The sequence below is a fragment of the Macaca fascicularis genome, chromosome 20, assembly GCF_037993035.2.
Source record: "Macaca fascicularis isolate 582-1 chromosome 20, T2T-MFA8v1.1".
NCBI classification, from domain to species: Eukaryota; Metazoa; Chordata; class Mammalia; order Primates; family Cercopithecidae; genus Macaca; species Macaca fascicularis.
In genome coordinates, this window is record NC_088394.1 from 20627582 (window position 1) to 20645437 (window position 17856).

At 44.9% G+C, this 17856-nt stretch overlaps 1 protein-coding gene across 1 annotated transcript; it reads right to left on the reverse strand.

The window, feature by feature from the left end:
- Window positions 1-3372: 3372 nt before the first annotated feature.
- ZP2 (zona pellucida glycoprotein 2) lies at window positions 3373-17626 on the reverse strand. Its single transcript, XM_045382294.3, has 19 exons — window positions 17540-17626; window positions 17360-17448; window positions 16164-16247; window positions 15683-15777; window positions 12940-13092; window positions 11823-11867; window positions 11511-11675; window positions 10424-10520; window positions 10146-10327; window positions 9234-9360; window positions 8205-8392; window positions 8033-8124; window positions 7807-7931; window positions 7470-7659; window positions 5800-5935; window positions 5627-5723; window positions 4704-4787; window positions 3686-3769; window positions 3373-3542 (listed from the first exon to the last, which is right to left on the reverse strand). Exons 1-19 carry the CDS (start codon window positions 17599-17601, stop codon window positions 3400-3402), a joined length of 2238 nt encoding a protein of 745 aa, XP_045238229.2. The 5' UTR covers window positions 17602-17626; the 3' UTR covers window positions 3373-3399.
- Window positions 17627-17856: the final 230 nt, after the last annotated feature.

Genomic DNA, 17856 nt, shown 5'->3' on the forward strand with positions numbered 1-17856 from the left:
ATCTGCCTGCCTCAGCCTCCCAAAGTGCTGGGACTACAGGAGTGAACCACCATGCCTGGCTGATAGTGTCTAGTTTTGTAGGTGGTGTCTCCTTAAAGATTCTAGTTTGGTAGATGGTGTCTAGGCCGAGGTCTGTATAATCAGGTGTACATTCTACCAGACATGCACTTGATTACATATGCCTTGGTCTAGCACACAGACTTATTCAAGCCACAGTTATTGTCCATAATGTTATCTGAGCTTTTATTTAGAGTTCTTAGAACACTCCTATTTTCTTGATGTTGAGATGCTCCAATGCTGGCTGGGCAGAGCACACATCAATACAACGGTTATCTCGTTGAGCCCTCACATACTTCCAAATTAGGTTGTATTCCATTTTTACAGATGTGGAAGCAGGCTCAGAGATTGTTCTGTCTGCCCAAGGCCACGCAGCCAGGGGGATGTAGATCCAGAACCCAAACCCAACTCTTGCTCTAGAGCCCTATGCATCCCACAGAACTTCCTAATGCAAAATAGGGCAGGGGAAAGTAGTACATTACATTACAGGTGGCTTCCCAGGGCACACAAGTCTGTTTTCAACTCCTGCAACCTCCACCATCAATCAGAACTGTTCAAACTATTAGAACTCCAAAGCTCCATCATTCTACTCTTGACACCTGTATGACAATTACAGCCCATCACTACGTGATAAGGGAGATTGCAAGCACGCTAGCGTGGTTGAAGCAGCAGTCTCTCGGGATTTAAGCTCCACTCTCTTCCCACACAGTTCCTGTCTGAGGAGGCTGCCTCCCCCATATATAGTAGGATGCATACTTTCAGAAGGCGAGAACACGACTTTAGTCAACTGCTCCCAGGCTACCATGGCAACAAGTGTTCATCCCGGCAGCTGCTCCACACCAGCTTGGCTTTTCACTCTCAAGGTTCTGCTTTAGCATTTTTGGCAAACACATCAGAACCAAGTCACGCTGTGAGCTGCCTTGAGACCCAGGGGACCTTGGTCCCGACTTGTGACTCTACACAAGTGGACCGACTTGCAGCTGAGAGGCTCTAGCTCTGTAATCAAGGGGCTATGACATCCTGGACAAGCTTCTCTAGGGCTCAAGTTGCTCATCTGTAAAATGTGCATTTTTAAGCCATGTTTTTCAAGTTGTGGGTAGTGACTCAGTGTTTTAATTTCCTATTGTTGCTGTAACAAGTTAGCTGAATGGCACAAAACAATCTCACAATTCTGGAGGTCAGAAGTCTAAAGTGGTACAGCAGAGCTGTACTCTTTCTAGAGGCTGTATGGGAAGATATTTGCTTGTTTCCCCACTGGAGGCTGCCTGTGTTTTCTGTGACCCTGTATCATTCCAATTTCCACTTCCATTGATACATCCGATTCTGACCCTTGTTTTTATTTTTGAGATGGAGTTTCACTCTTCTTGCCCAGGCTAGAGTGCAATGTCGCAATCTCGGCTCACAGCAACCTCCACCTCCTGAGTTCAAGCAATTCTCCTGCCTCAGCCTCCTGTGTATCTGGGATTATAGGCGCCTGCCACCATGCCCAGCTAATTTTTTGTATTTTTAGTAGAGACGGTGTTTCACCATGTTGGCCACGCTGGTCTTGAACTCCTGACCTCAGGTGATCCACATGCCTCAGCCTCCCACAGTGCTGGGATTACCGGCATGAGCCACCGTGCCTTGCTGACCTTCCTGTTTTATAAAGACATTTGTGATTGGGCCCACCGGGATGATCTTAGCATGTCAAGACCCTTAGTCACAACTGCAGAGTCCATGTTGCCATGTAAAAGTAATATTCACAGGCTCTAGGAATTAGGATGTAATTCCTAAACATGGAACAGGGGGTAAGTGTCATTCAGGGTCAGGAAGCCATTTAAGTGGCCATTTTTTAAAATGCCATTAGAAAGCATGGTACATGAGATTTAGTTATGATATACAATGCAACTTGATAAAGTCACACAATTTTGAGTCTAAGACTATTTCTTGCTTTATCATTAGCAGAATGTCTTATATCCTTAAAAGCAAGATCCAAACAAGGGTTTTGATGAGACAATTTGAGCTTTTGACCCTATTACTCTAGAAATGCCAGACCCTCTATATAAGGTATGTGTGGTTCTTTCCCCACATCAGAGTCTTACCTGTAAGACCTCACCAAAGGATTTAGAAAGCTACCTTTTAAGTCTGTGTGGCAGAACTCTAGAATGGGTGCCGGGCACGGTGTCTCACGCCTGTAATCCCAACATTTTGGGAGGCCGAGGAAGGCAGATCACCTGAGGTCAGGAGCTCAAGACCAGCCCGGCCAACATGGTGAAACACCATCTCTACTAAAAATATAAAAATTAGCCAGGCTTGGTGGCAGGTGCCTACAATCCCAGCTACTCAGGAGGCTGAGGCAGGAGAATCGCTTGGACCCAGGAGGCGGAGGTTGCAATGAGCTGAGATCGTGCCTATAGAAAACCACAAGATGACTAGATAGGCATCACAATATTCAACCTCAAGGTTAGATTTTGAGAAACCCAAGAGTATGACTGAGCTGACATTTAAATCCAACCACTAGAAGCTTTCATCACTTTTATTCTTCCTGCCATATGTAGATTTGAAGTATTTCCTGGCAAAAATTTTAGACTCAAGTTTTCTAGAATACAAGTGAGTTTCCATATATCTTGAAGGTCTCTAAGAGCTGCAATATAAAACAGACACTAGTCATGTTGATGACATAATTGCTTAGAATAAGACTGGCTACCCTCAGGAAGAAGGACTCAGGAGAGGGTCAAGATCAAATACAGGTAGTGGAAAACTCACTCTAGGCTCAGCTGAATGGTGGAGTCTGATTCTTGGAATGTTATAATTGGGTCTTAGGACTCTGGCACTTTAGTACTCCTTTCCTTACCAAAGAAAGATTGTTTGTCTTTAGTTTAAGTGGGAAGGTAACTAAGTCCTTTTAAGCTCAGGAAAGTTGTAAGCTTGAGTGTAACTTGAGTTAGGAATTATCTTGAAGTAGGTTCTTATTACTTTCTTAGGAAAGTCTGGTTTCCCTTCCCTTAAAAAAGGAGGGTGGGATTTCTGCCAGTAATTGTGGGTAGCTTGCTGGCTTCTTATGCTATGTAAGATTGTAGACTCAAGTGTACCCCCAGAGGTGGGCTGTAGCTCAGCTCTACTGTTGACTGGGAGTGTCAGACGACTCATGTATTAGGGTTAGAGAATCAGAAGGGGCCAAATGACAGGAAACAATTATACCACGAATTTCTCTATTTGTATCTATACACAAATCCTGCCCAGAGGATTGCTGAGGTACTGCCTCTACACTGAGGAACAAAAGAAATGATCCCTTGTCATCTAATCTTAATGAGAATGTAGAAGGCAAGAGACTTATTTTGACTGCTTTATTTAGAAGCCCATTTAGTGATTTGACACAGTCCTTTTCTTATACAGGTAACAGATGAAGCCTAGAGTTGCCACCACACCTGCCAAGGCAGCCACAGCAGCCACAGCTTTGGAACCAACATCTCCAGCAGTCCTGTGCCCTTTGGTGTCCATAACATCTACAAAGGAAGACGACATTTGAGTCTTCAGTATTTTTAAGTAAGGGTAAGTTGAAGCCTTACATAAGGCTCCCCAGAGAAGGGGGTAAAACTAAGCCTTCAACAGGCTTATTTCAGAAATGTGCAACACTGAATAAACTTACCTCGTGAGCCAACCTCCTCCCCTGTTTCGCTCCTACTGTTCTCCCCACTGCTCCCACTTGCTTTTAGATCAGATGAGCCAACACCTAGGGAAGAACCTGAGAGTTTAGTACAACATCTTCATGCTAGTCAATGTGGTTAGCTGTCACCTGAGGGTGTGATCCCACAGGTTGCTCATTAAGACTATCTCAGGTAAGGATATGTGATAACAGGAATATAAACTAATACAGACTTAAGTTTGGCCATAGCATGTTAAGATGTACATGCTCTGACCTAATCCTACTAGAAATGCACCTTGAATTTCTTGTATAGTAGTTAGAGACTTAAGAGGATTTTTTAATGTGTATGTGGCCAGGTGTGGTGGCTCACGCCTGTAATCCCAGCACTTTGGGAGGCTGAGGCGGGCAGATCACCTGAGGTCAGGAGTTCAAGGACAACATGGCCAACATGGTGAAACCCCATCTCTATTAAAAATACAAAAAAAAAAAAAGGTAGCTAGGCACAGTGGCAGGTGCCTGTAATCCCTGATACTTGGGAGGCTGAGGCAGGAGAATCACTTGAACCCGGGAGGCAGAGGTTGCAATGAGCCAAGATCACACCATTGCACTCCAGCCTGGGCGACAAGAACGGAACTTCATCTCAAAAAGAAAAAAAAGGATTCTATTATGGACTGAGGAAAACACTAGAAATAAACCTATAGATATCCATGAATGAGGATCATGACTAAGGTAGAGCCACATGGAATCCTATATGGTTCTTTGTACAGATATAAGGTAGATAAGACAGGTTAGAGACCAAGTTCTAGATCAGTAGGTAGAAGATAGGATCCTACTTGTGTTGAAGTGATTTCTAGAAGAGTACACAGGAGACTTAATAGAAGCCTACCTCTGGGAAGAGACTTAGCCTTTTATTCTTCTATTTAGACTTACCATGGGTACATGGTATATGTAAACACTGACCCCTTGGCATAAAAAGCTAAGAACTTGAATCCAGGAAGTACTCCAAGTTTTAGTTCCATACCTCTGAATGAGGAGTCGTCTGACAACAGGAGAATGGGTCCTGGGAGGCTGACTGTCATTTTCTCTGCTTCAGTGGCCCCTGTGGCTGGAGACAGGGGATCAAGTTTGTGTTTAGCCTCTGGAATAGTGGTTCGAGAGGTGTGTCAATGGAATGCTTAGAAGTAGAAGCTCTCTGGAATATTTTGTCCATGTGGTTTGTCCTGCCTTTGCAGGATAGGTTATGCCCTTTCCTGTAAAAGTGGGATGGATTCTTGGGGTCAGGCGTGGTGGCTCATGCCTATAATCCCAGCACTTTGGGAGGCTGAGGTGGGTGGATCACCTGAGGTCAGGAGATTGAGAACAGCCTGGCCAACATGGTGAAACCTGTCTCTACTAAAAATACAAAAAACTAGCCAGGCATGGTGACAGGCACCTGTAGTCCCAGCTACTCGGGAGGCTGAGGCAGGAGAATGGCATAAACCCAGGAGGCGGAGCTTGCAGTGAGCTGAGATCTGGCCACTGCACTCCAGCCTGGGCAACACAGCGAGATTCCATCTCAAAAAAATAAAAATAAAAATAAAAATAAAAATAAATGTTAGCTGGGTGTGGTGGTGGGTGCCTGTAATCCCAGCTACTTGGGAGGCTGAGGCAGGAGAATCACTTCACTTGAACCCGGGAGGCAGAGGTTGCAGTGAGCCAAGATCACACCATCTTACTCTAGCCTGGGCAACAAGAGCAAAACTCTGTCAAAAAAAAAAAGAACCTGTTCATCTTAGACCTGTCACATGAATAAGCTAGACTGGGCCAAGAAGTTTTGACTGGGCCAACAAGAGCTCTTGGCACTAAGTGAAGAGTGAGTTATACCTGTCTTTAAGATCTTCTATTCTGAAAAGTTGATACTTGCTTTGAATTAGACTCACAGAAACAGGATTTTGAAGTTTTTACCTCGCCTGTGCCTAGATGACACAGGGCAGGTCACAGAACACAGAGGGGAGTCTGGAGAGAGTCGATTGCAGATTAAGGCACTGCAGTGGAAGTAGACCTGGTGACAGAAGAGAGTTAAATGGAATCGATGCACTAACACTTAACCTGTCCCTAGTGACTTCTGAATCACTTACCAGGCTAGAGAGCACATGGGCTTCTGATACAAAGGCAAAAGCCTTCATGTCAAACCTCTGATAGTGATCAGGATGGGTCACAGAGGAGCCGACTGGATGGAAGGTGGTCTGGTAGTTGTCCAGCTCATATGCACAGCTAGGAGGTATGCACCAGGGAGGGATGTCAGTCACATGCATCTTGGAGTGAAATTCAACGTCTGCCCAGATTTAGTCATATGTAATGTCTTCAGGACTATTGCCACATTTACCTTCTACCAGCATCTTCGTTTTACTCAGCATTTCTTACCTGACCTATAATGTCTATGAAGTCATAAGTTGTATAGGCTAGTTATATTTTAACAATTTTAGCAGTACCTGTTTGCCAACTAAATGAGAAGTACAAGTTATATCATTTCAGAAGACACTGGTTTCTTGGCCAGGCACGGTGGCTCACCCTTGTAATCTCAGCACTTTGGGAGGCCGAGGTGGGCAAATCATCTGATGTCAGGAGTCTAAGACCAGCCTGGCCAACATGGCAAAACCCTGTCTCTACTAAAAATACAAAAAGTAGCTGGATGTGGTGGTAGGTGCCTGTAATCCCAGCTACTTGGGAGGCTGGGGCCGGGGAATCGCTTGAACTGGGGAGGTGGAGGTTGCAGTGAACCGAAATCATGCCATTGCACTCCAGACTGGGATGCAAGAGCGAGACTTCATCTCAAAACAAAAACAAACAAACAAACAAAAACAAAAAAACAAAAAACAAAACAAAACAAAAAAGGCTTAGCAACTGAGCTACCACAGCTTCAAGAAAGCAAAAGTAGTTTTAGCCAAGTACACACTATTCTGTAAGAATGAGTAAGATCCAGCTGTAGGACAGGACATGGCAGGAGAGCTATGAGGATGAACACCTATGTGTACAAGTGTGTGGCTACAACCTCAGAGTATCATAGTGCTCAGATTCTAGAGTCAGATGGATATTCTAATCCAAGCTCCACTGTGTAAGTACTGTTTTGGCCTGGTTGTCTAGGCAGCAAGCTGGGGTTTCTTCATGCAATAAAATGACTAGGACAACTAGTGGATGTGGAATACATAGCACTGTGCCTGGCATACGGTAGGTGTTCAACAGATGGGAGGCTGGAGATCAGTCTTTCCAGATGATCAACACCCATAGTAGAGTCAGACTTTCTGGGGCTTTGGAATTCATTCCTTAAGATTCAAAAGGTGATTGGAAGGCAGCATGCGGCCAAGCGTGGTGGTTCACGCCTGTAATCCCAGCACTTTGGGAGGCCAAGGTGGGTGGATCACCTGAGGTCAGGAGTTCCAGACCAGCCTGGCCAACATGGTGAAACCCTGTCTCTATTAAGATTGCAAAAATTAGCCAGGCTTGGTGGTATGCCCCTGTAATCTCAGCTACCCGGGAGGCTGAGGTAGGAGAATTGCTTGAACCCAGGAGGCAGAGGCTACAGTGAGCTAAGATCATGCTGCGGCACCCCAGCCTGGGTGATAGAATGAGACCTCATCTCAAAACAAAAACAACACAGAAGGCAGCATTGAGTCCTGATTAGAAAACAAGGACTAAATCTGGGTCTAACATGGCTGAATGCCCCTCTAAACCCCAAAAGGGTTTATTCCCATTACTGGCAAGTTCTGATGGATTAGCTGGGCAAACTGATGGTACAGGGAGTACCTACCCATCCACAACAATGTTCCACTGGGGGAAAGAGTCTGGATCCATGGTGGACGTCGCCCAGCAGTCATCTAAGACCAGCTTGATGTTGGGGTCATCCCTGTTTATGACTCTCACTTCCATGTAAATTGGTTGACGGAGGAATCTCACTAGAGGGTACTCGTTTTCCCCATAAGGTTGTTGGTAGGAATTGTCTGAAATTGAATAGTATTCAAGTAGTTAATGGCTGCAACACGTGTACATAGGTCACCACCGCTCCATTAGTCTGGCAGTATCAGGATGTTCATTTTAGGGGGAAGTTTGAAATTATTTAAGCAATTTCACAGACCACAATCTCTTACCTGGGTAGCTTTGCAGGATCAAGGTAAATGGACCCAACTTCACCGAGGCCACTGGAGGAGTAAGGCTTTCAACGTTGATGTTTAGTAGCATGTCATTCCTGCTGTAAGAACACTTCACTGTCATTCTGTAAGAGTTTGGAGGGAGGGTAGGTACAGAGAACTTCAGGTTAAAAAATTGCTTGAGTTTAAACTAGAGCTTAAGAGTCAAATAGCAATTTTATCTCACCTGAACTCACTGTCTCTAGATATTTTGCTTGGAGGAAGATCCGTCCAGAGAGCATGTATTTCATTTTCATAGATGACTTTATCGTCTTCAAACTTAAAGGTCAGAGATAGTGGGTTAGCAGCCAGTTATATCAAAGATGAGTCTTAACCTCATGCCATCCGCCAGTACTAACCTTATATCTCGTTCCACATCCATTCAGGGGTATGTGGAACCGTACCAGCCCCTGAGACTGAGCCTTGAAGACAGGCTGGCAGGATGAGTTGCCCACCCTCAGAGTATCCAGGTCAAGAGCTGGTTGTGTTTGGTAGCTGTAGACCTCGAAGTCCATAAACCCATCCTGGGTACACAGCTCCCCTGTAACTAGACAGCGGTGAAAGTTTAGAGAAAATAAGGTTGTCTGCCCTGTGATACTGTCATCTCCCAACCTGATATACTACGAGGGAGAAATTCTAATTTAGGAGGCGTCAGAATTTGTCTTAAGACTTTGTGAGGGAACCTTGATCTGCAGCTTTAATTACAAAGGGAGCTGAAGTTAGTTGATTGTTCTATGTGAGATGAAGACTTTTCATCCAAAAGAGGGACCAGTAGACATAGGAAGAGGTGCTATATAGCATAAGACCAGTGAGAATCCTGATGAAGGGCAGAAGTTGACTTAAAATTAAACTTAATGTGGCTTTAAGTACAGCACCTATGTTATTGTATCCTTTCTTTGTATACTCACAAATCCTGAGTAGTTCAGGGAGAAACTGAGGCAGGAACTGATTTTTCTATTTGATCTGACTTGTGCAGATCAAATTAAACAGAAGCACATGGTGGAGGCAATGCTAAACAAGAGATATTCACTCTGTATTTCTTTAAGAATTTGTAGGAATTTCGGGGTCAGGCGGGACTTAAACTTTTAATTCTAACTAGAAGTTTGAACATTCTTACCTAGATGGCAGGTTCAGGCTCCTAAGCCAAAATATCTAGGTTACTTAACCATGGGGCAGTTACCATAAAATCTACCTATGTAAGGGATCTTAAAAATATCATACTTAGGACCCCATCATAGCAGCTAGACTGTTTCTAATCTGACTAGTCTTTAGTTTCTTCAGTCTATAAGCAATACATCAGAATCTGACCTTCTATACATTTGCCCACATGTATAAGAAGAGCCAAGGGAGAAAAAAGGTAGAATATGGTTTTAATAAAAGGTCTTTACCTATGGAAACTGGTGACTCACAGACACACTCAGGATAGATCACCATGGATACTGTCTCCGACTGAAGGAGAAAGGTCAGCCTGAGTGAAGCTAAGTAGAACTGATGGAGTAGGCATTTTTCAGATAACTGAAATAAGAAAAGAATGTCAATTAGCAGCCACAGCCTGTTGGGGCCCGGAACTGTCACAGGGAAACAGCAAGGAAGTCCACTGAATACTTGCAGGACAAACTCCAGACTTATCTGGGTTCCCTTTAAGCCAAAACAAGAGAGACCCTATCAATTCCTCAGATCTGGATGTATTCCCAGGCAGATTTATTGCTTTAAACTCATGCCCTGGAGTACCTAGCACTGTACTCTTTGTACAAGGCACTAAAGTTTGAATTAACAGATCAAATTCCAAAGAATAGTGGAATCCTCTGCCAAGCCAGGTCTGAGTCAAAAGGACTCTACAGATGTTATAAAATGGTATTGTATAACATGTACTCCCAACCTAAGGTTATCATCTGGCGGTATCCCTGGCAGTTCTAGTGAAGGCTAACCTCAGTAGCGACACTACGGGACCCTTTTGTTTAGATCAAGGTGTCCTGTTCGCTGACCAGGACAGATTCATCATTAGGTATTTGACAAGTAGTTGCTACTACTCAGTTGGGGCCTTAGACGGTTTTCAGACTTAGAAACACTTAGATGATTTTTCATGGCAGAACTTAAAGAGGTTTTATGTTTAGAGAATGAACATCAGTTACTTGGTATTTCACTTATGCAAGATGATCAAATGAGGCCTTCTGGCATTTGAATCTGTTATGTTGGCAATTAGAACTCACGGGCAAGTTATCAGCCATATCAGGACTACCCACAAGAGTATACTTCAAGCAAGGACCCAGTGGAGTTCAGTGGTTGACGATTGAACATACTTTTGTTTTGAGCAGAGTTTTGCTGAAATGCAATTTTGTGCCATTTGTTGCTTCTAGATCAATTCCATTGTCATGCAGCTGGCTCACATCAATGTTCTGGTTTTCAAAGCTCACAGACTTAAGCTTCCCAGGAAACTCTGGTATGGTGAGAGTCATGTGTGTGGCATTGCAGTTCACGGGATCTAGAAGGAATGACAACAGAATGCCCATTACCAGCCTTGATTAAGCTTCTAGGACAGTGTCTCCCACATTGAGGTTGCAGCTATCTGGGACCTTACCTGGTGCACAAATAGCTTGTGAGGAGAAGATCACCTTCTGTCCAGGAGATATAAATGTAAGCTTCAGAGACACCATGTAGAGATGACTGTTACCTTGCTGGGGGAGAAATAACATTGGTTACTTGAATCTCTAACCAGTAAGAATCCTCTCGGCAAGAATATATCCAAGTAATGGGCACTACTTTGACACAAGTAGGATTTAAGCATTTGTCTAATGACTGTTCTGGAGGTACACTTATTTTAACCTTGTTCTAACATCTGGAAGAATGTTGTCTAGATCACCTATAGCCAATCACTTCTAGGCAGATAAGATCTGTCCTTACCCCATATGACTGTTTTAAAGTATCAGCAGCCAGACAATGTTTTCAAGCTTCAATCCATTTGTGTTCTTACTGGGAAATAGGACCATTCTTGAAGTGGTTGGCATTTGAGCATTTATGTGTCAGGACCTGTCCTAAGTACTTTAGGAGATTAATTTAGTGCAGTGTTCAGACTATTAGCCTGGAAAGCACCAATACTTGCTATAAAATATAGGACACTGACAACCCAAACAGAACCCCTTAACCTATAAAGCTTTTAGGCGTATGCTTGTTCTATGTTGTAGTATAGATTTAAGACTATGGGGAAAGAGATTAGATTGAGGTAAGGATTATGTCTGTTTATTTTTGAGAAATGGTCTCACTCTGTTGCCCAGGCTGGAGTGCAGTGGCACAATCTCTGCTCACTGCAACCTCTACCTCTCCTGGGTTCAAGCGATTCTTCCACCTCAGCCTCCTGAGTAGCTGGGATTATAGGCACGCACCACCTCACCCAGCTAAGTTTTTGTGTTTTTAGTAGAGACAGGGTTTCATTATGTTGGCCAGGCTGGTCTTGAATTCCTGACCTCAAGCGATCTGCCCACTTCAGCCTTCGAAAGTGCTGGGATTATAGTCGTGAATACCCAGGGAAGTGTTTGGCACTTAATAGGCATTAAAATGCTTATATGGGTTGTATTATAAGTTAATGTGAAGACATGGTTGAGATTATGCTTGGATTTAGGAATAATGGCCTGTGCTTTGGTGGCACAAAGAAAGACTTCCACACCTACCACATAGTGAGTCACTCCAGTGGCATTGAATGGCACGTGGAAGATCATCCTGTGGTTGTCAATCAAGAGACTGAAGCCTTCCTTCATGGCCTCTGGCAGGGTTAGAGTCTTGACTCTTGCACCATCACCAACCTCAATGCTCCATCCCATCTTAAGTTTGGTCACCTGAAGTCAAAAAGCTTTGTTTAGAGGGCTGGCGCTCCCTTAACCAAGTCTCTGGTAGCCTAATGATTTATCAGGTTGAAGGTAATATCACCTTTAACATAGAATTAAAGGTTATTAAAGTCTGATTTTTAAAATTTGCTTTCATACCTTATTGTCATCAGCCAAGCCAGAGAAGACCCGTGGCAAGGAAAACTGGAAGAAGAGAATTGTGATGTAAGACTCTGATTTGGAGGTACATGTTTCTGAATTCATGTCACCTGCTAGAGAAATTGCTGTGTGGTTATCAAACCAAAAGGCCTGCTTGTGGGATGCAGAATAAGCACATGAACCCTGACTGTGCCCTTAGATGTCATGATACTTCGTTGAACTTCTGATCCCAAGAGGCAGCTGGAAGATCTAAGCTCCTTTCTAGTTGTAAGTTGGGACACCTTTTCCCCCTGCAAGTTGGAGTTTCACTCATCACCCAGGCTGGAGTACAATGGTGAAATCTCAGCTCACTGCAACCTCCGTCTCCTGGGTTCAAGCGATTCTCCTGCCTCAGCCTTCCAAGTAGCTGGGATTACAGGCAAGTACTACCACACCTGTCTAATTTTTTATATTTTGTAGAGATGGGGTTTCACCATGTTGGTCGGGCTGGTCTCCAACTCCTAATATCAGGTGATCCACCTGCCTCAGCCTCCCAAAGTGCTGGGATTACAGGCGTGAGCCACTGCACCTGACCGGGACAATGTTCTTAAACATTCACCCGTTTGACCTATGTCCATATAAATTAGGTACTATGTAAAGCCATGCAATTCTATCATTGTTATGGAGTTGCTTTTATATCAGTGGTTTTTTTTAGTTGTCCATGGTTGACATTAGCCATGTTAGACTCCAAATCCATGAAGATGTGATTGGGCCATTTGTTCACTTATTGTATCTTAGCATCTAGGGTAGGGCCTAGAATATGGCATGTATTCCATTTGTCAGATGATTAATGTGAGTGCAACTACCAGTAAAACCCTATTGCCATGCATGATATGCCAAGTACCATGTATACACTCTCAGTCAATTCTTAGAGCCACCCTGAGGTGAGCATTATTGTCCCATCACTTTGGACTTGAAAACAAAGCCTCAGGGTGGTTAAAGTTAAACCATCATCACACAGAAAGTTAGCAAGTACAGGATTAAATCCTGGTCTGATTTCTAAGCCCAGCCCTGGTTAGATCATCATATTCCCCCTACAGTAGCCATATACCCCAAGCAGTCAGCCCATTTCACTCACAGACATGAAATCCTTCTTGCAGATTGTAGATGCTGAAAGCCCCTGGGTCTCTTCTACTTGCATAGCTGGACAGAAGAACTGATACATGACAGCTCCATGTCTTAGAGCAGCACTGTCATTCATGACTCTGATGGTCATCTGGTATCCACCATGCTGTGTAGAAATAGCATAGTGGGAACACTAAGTGCTGTACCTCCATGGGATTCTAGAATACCATCTGACCCGTCTGAGTGGCAAAACCCTTAAAGTTACAAATACCACAAGTGCTGGAAGGTACCTCATTCCTGTACCAGGAGACTAGCTAGCCCATTGCAATCTGTTAGTGAAGACTCACGCTGATAGGCCAGTTTTAGTATCAGGAAATGGAGTTCAGTTTCTATTTCTCTTGTGTCTGCCCTATGTCTCAGTACCATGGTCCTGGCTGAATGGGGTTGGTTTGGGGCTTCTACCAAGGTTATCTGAATACTTGTTAAGTACCTAAGTAGCTGCCATTGTGCTGGGTAGAGCCACCCTTGCTATTACCCCTGACTTTAGGGAACTCAGTCTAAAAGTAGGTGTCAGCCAACCTTTTTCTGTTATGCATTAGCAACTGTTTTAGACTCATGTGAGCCACATGAAATCCATAGCATGTTTCCTTAAAAGAACTTTAAAAAGCTAAGAGCCAGCTGGGCATAGTGGCTCATTGCCTATAACCCAATCACTTTGGGAGACTGAGGCAGACGGATTGCCTGAGCTCAGGAGTTCAAGACCAGCCTGTGCAACATGGTGAGACCCCGTCTCTACAAAAAAAAAAAAAAAAAAAAACACCACGAAAGTTAGCTGGGTGTGGTGGTGCATGCCTGTTGTCCCAGCTACTGGGGAGGCTGAGGTGGTACTGAGAGATAGGGGATTGCTTGAGCCCGGGAGGTGGGGGTTGCAGTGAGCTGAGATTGCACCACTGCATTCCAGCCTGGACAACAGCAAGACCCTGTCTCAAGAAGATTAAGATAAAACCCATTCTTAGTTTGAAGACAAAAAAAAAAAAAAGACATGAACTAGGCACAGTGGCAGAGTGGCTCATGCCTATAATCCCAGTGCTTTGGGAGGCTGAGGTGGGAAGAACCCTTGAGGCCAGAAGTTTGAGTCCAGTCTGGACAACATGCTGAAATCCCCATCTCGACAAGAAAAGATTAGATAGGCATAGTGCTGCATGCCTGTAGCCCCAGCTAGTCGGGAGGCTGAGATGGGAGAATCCCTTGAGCTCAGCAGTTCTAGGCGGTAGTGAGCCATGATTGCAGCCACTGCTTTCCAGCCTGGGCTACAGAGCAAGCCTGCCTCACAAAGAGGCCATGGACTGCATTTGGCAGTCCACAGGTTATGGTTTGCAGACCCTTGGTCTAAGGGAATGCAACTCTAAGCCCTCTAATGTTGAGAAGGTCTGTTTTAGAAGGAAATTATGAGATTTTTTTCATGAAGGACATATGATTACTTCATTGGTTGATCATAGAGGGCTCTGGGGACCAGATGACTTACAGTTCAAGCCTGTTTACAGAGTAGGGTCTAAGAATGTATCTGCACAAAGCTTATACTGCAGACCACCTGCATCATAATCAGATGGTGTAGACTGTTAGACATGCAGATTCCCAGAACTCACCCCAGGCCTATGTCCAACTAGTCAATTAAATCCAAACTTTCCAAATTGCAACTTGCTAGCTTCTGCTTAGACAGGTTGCTTTTATTGCTCCTAATATTCCTTATTGGGCAATACTGTTGCTTGGCAATAGAAAAAACCTTACTGCTTGGCTGCTGTTTGCCTTTTAACACCTGTTTCTATATGTCAGATTTCTATTTGCTGGCACCAAAATAGCCTTCCATCTCACATGGGGGTTTACAGATCAAAATAGCTCATGTTTCATCATATGTTGTATCCAGGTGCTGCACCAGGTCTTAATCTGTAGACCATCATTAGTCTTTATTACCCCATGGAGCAGGCACCATTACTGTCATCTTCTAGTAGGCAAACAGGCTTGAAAGGACTAACTTGCTGGAAATAACACCTAATTGGTGGTAGAGCCAGGGCTCAAGGGCTCAAGTACTTGAATGCCAGGGTTTCTCATCCTCAACACTGACATCTCAGGCCTGGTAATTCTGTGTTATGGGGAGGAGACTTGGGTAATGTTTTTTTGTCTGCCAGCATCTTTGGCTTGTATCCATTAGATGCCAGTAGCAGCTGTTCTACCCCCAGTTGTGATAACCAAAGATATTTCTAGATGTTGCCAAGTGTCCCCTGGACAGATTCTCCGCCACTACCCCCCTACAGTTTTGCTCTTGTTGCCAAGGCTGGAGCGCAATGGAGCAATCTCAGCTCACTGCTACCTCCGCCTCCACCCCCTGGGTTTAAGTGCTTCTCCTGTCTCAGCCTCCCAAGTAGCTAGGATTACAGGTGTGTGCCACCACACCCAGCTAATTTTTTGTATTTTTAGTAGAGATGGGGTTTCACCATGTTGGCCAGGCTGGTGTGAAACTTCTGACCTCAGGTGATCCACCCACCTTAGCCTCCCAAAGTGCAGAGATAACAGGTGTGAGCCACCACACCCGGCCTGGACAGATTATAATAGAAAAGAAGAACCACACACGAGACACCACCCCCTTGGTTGAGAGCCACTGCTTTACTCCAAAGAGTAAGTTCTTAGCCAAGTTTACTACCAGTAACTCTTAGGTTACTACATACTTCCCCAAGAACTGCTCAAAGCAATGGACTTACCACTCTCCTGGTACAGTTTTCATAGGTAACCCTCAGGGTGAACTTTTCTGGGTTCAGGATGTAAGTGCAGTTCGGCACGTCGAGACCAAGGGGATCTGCCAAGACCAGAGCAGGATTAGACAGGATGGCTGAGTACATTTTAGTGACAGTCCAAAGCTACAGAGTTAAGACCACCAGTCCATTTCTAAGGCACTTCAGTCCCTTCACTTCCACCCCAACTCGGTGATAGGACTTGAGCTCTGAGATGGTATGACTTGCAGCCAGAAGCTTCCCAGAGATGCTGACGTAAGACACTTTCAAAGAAAGATAGGTCTTACGTGCTGGGTGGCCTCATGCAAATCAGGTATCCCCATGGCATCATGGGAGTTGGATGCCATTGCTGCAGGAATTTGGGCAGTCTGCTCCCCAGACCAACAGGATGGGCCCAAGCCAAAGGCTGTCTGCTAATCAGGACTATGATGAGCTAACACACGTTACTTACCCACCACAGATGCATGCCATTTCTTGGTGCCAGGACTGCTTGGGAACTCCACTGTTATTCCCCTTTCATCGCAAATGACAGTGCCTAGGGAGCAAAGGAAGCATCTGGGGGCTTTGAGTCATAAATGATGCAACTCCCACAAAAATGTATAGACTCCTCTTGGATGGGAAGGATTCCAGATGAGGGAGGCAAGAATCGTCCCCTACCCTGGGAGAGCTCACAAACAAGTGAGCAAGATAACAACGATACAATATACCAAGAACTGTAAGGAAAATATCAGGCACCCAGCGCTTTTGAAGTATTCCAGGAAGAAGCCCAGGTTAGGGTTGACAAGCAGGTCTGTAGAAGCCAGGTCAACACCTCGACAGTGGAGCGGATGGAGGCAGGTCTGGAATACTGACAAAAGCTTTGTCAACAGGTTTTGCAAACGGACGTTAAACGAAGGCCTGGGTAAGTCTGAGGACACCTTTTTTTTTTTTTTTTTTTTTTTTTTTTTGTTTGTTTTTTTTTTGCGGGGGGAGATAGAGTCTCTCTGTTGCCCAGGCTGGAGTGCAGTGGCACGATCTCGGCTCACCGCAACCTCAGCCTCCCAGGTTCAAGTGATTCTCCTGCCTCAGCCTTCCGAGTAGCTGGGATTATATGTGCCTACCACCACACCCAGCTAGTTTTTGTATTTTTTGTAGAGACGGGGTTTCACCACATTGGCCAGGCTGGTCTCAAACTCCTGAACTCAGGTGATCCGCCTGCTTTGGCTTCCCAAAGTTCTGGGATTACAGGCATGAGCCACGGCGCCTGGCTGCTTTTTTTGTTTTTAAGATCAACTTTTGCCCATCATCTGCTACTCTGCAGCTCAGGTGAATGTCAAGTGAGCAGCTCTAGTTTTGCCTGTTATGTCGATGTTTTCCTTAAGCGTGAGTTTGTGTTTGAAGTTAGTTGTGGTGATTTGCTGTTCTGGGGATACCATAAAGCTTGAGGCAGTGAGGGATTGGAAGGCAGTGCAGGTGTTGTGAGTTTTCATTTAGCAGGTATAGTAAGTCTACAGGTTCGCAGAGGAAAGATCCGGTAACCTGACCAAGGTAATGAAGGGGGTGAATGGAGGTTGTCTGAGCCAGGCCTGTGTCTCTTGGCCGGCTAGGCCTTCCAGCTGCAACCTGTTTTTCTCTGCTAAGAAGACTTCCCTCACCCAAGAGGCATACCTGGAAAAGCAGGATTTACCAACTGAAAAACATCTATGGAGTTCACTGAAGTCACAAGGGCAAAGAAGAGAGAAATCGACCTGTAAGTGCTGGAAAAAAAGACAGGGAGATAGTCAAGAAGAATGGACTTCAACAAACAAAGCTATCATAGCCGCTCCCTCCACTTCCAGAATTACTCACCTCCAGCCTGCATTGAACCAGCCCGAGGGTCTCCAAGAGCCTCCTCTCTGCCCGCACGCCATAGCAAAAGGCACTACCAGATCAACCGGGTAGAGGGTGGGCTGCTCTGTGTTTTTATAGCAGGAATCCAGTCGCATCAACAAGCTCTCCCCATTGTGGGCACCTGACTCTTCTCCCATTCTCCCAGCTGAAAGGGAAGGATTGGGAAAGGAAGTGGCCTCTCTGATTCCTGACAGATTGTGCCGGGTATTCTGCCAGCTGCCCCTGTGGGCCAGGCATGAAATCAGAGTTCGCGGAAATCAGCTGCAGGTGAGTAA

Excerpts from the sequence above, each read along its gene's own strand:
- ZP2 (XM_045382294.3), bottom strand. The coding sequence starts at position 17,601 with ATGGCGTGCGGGCAGAGAGGAGGCTCTTGGAGACCCTCGGGCTGGTTC. Across the intron at positions 13,093-15,682 it reads AAAACTGTACCAGGAGAGTG|CATGGTGGATACCAGATGAC; the intron begins GTAAGTCCATTG and ends ATTTCTACACAG. Across the intron at positions 5,724-5,799 it reads CCCATGTGCTCTCTAGCCTG|GTCTACTTCCACTGCAGTGC; the intron begins GTAAGTGATTCA and ends TTCTGTCACCAG.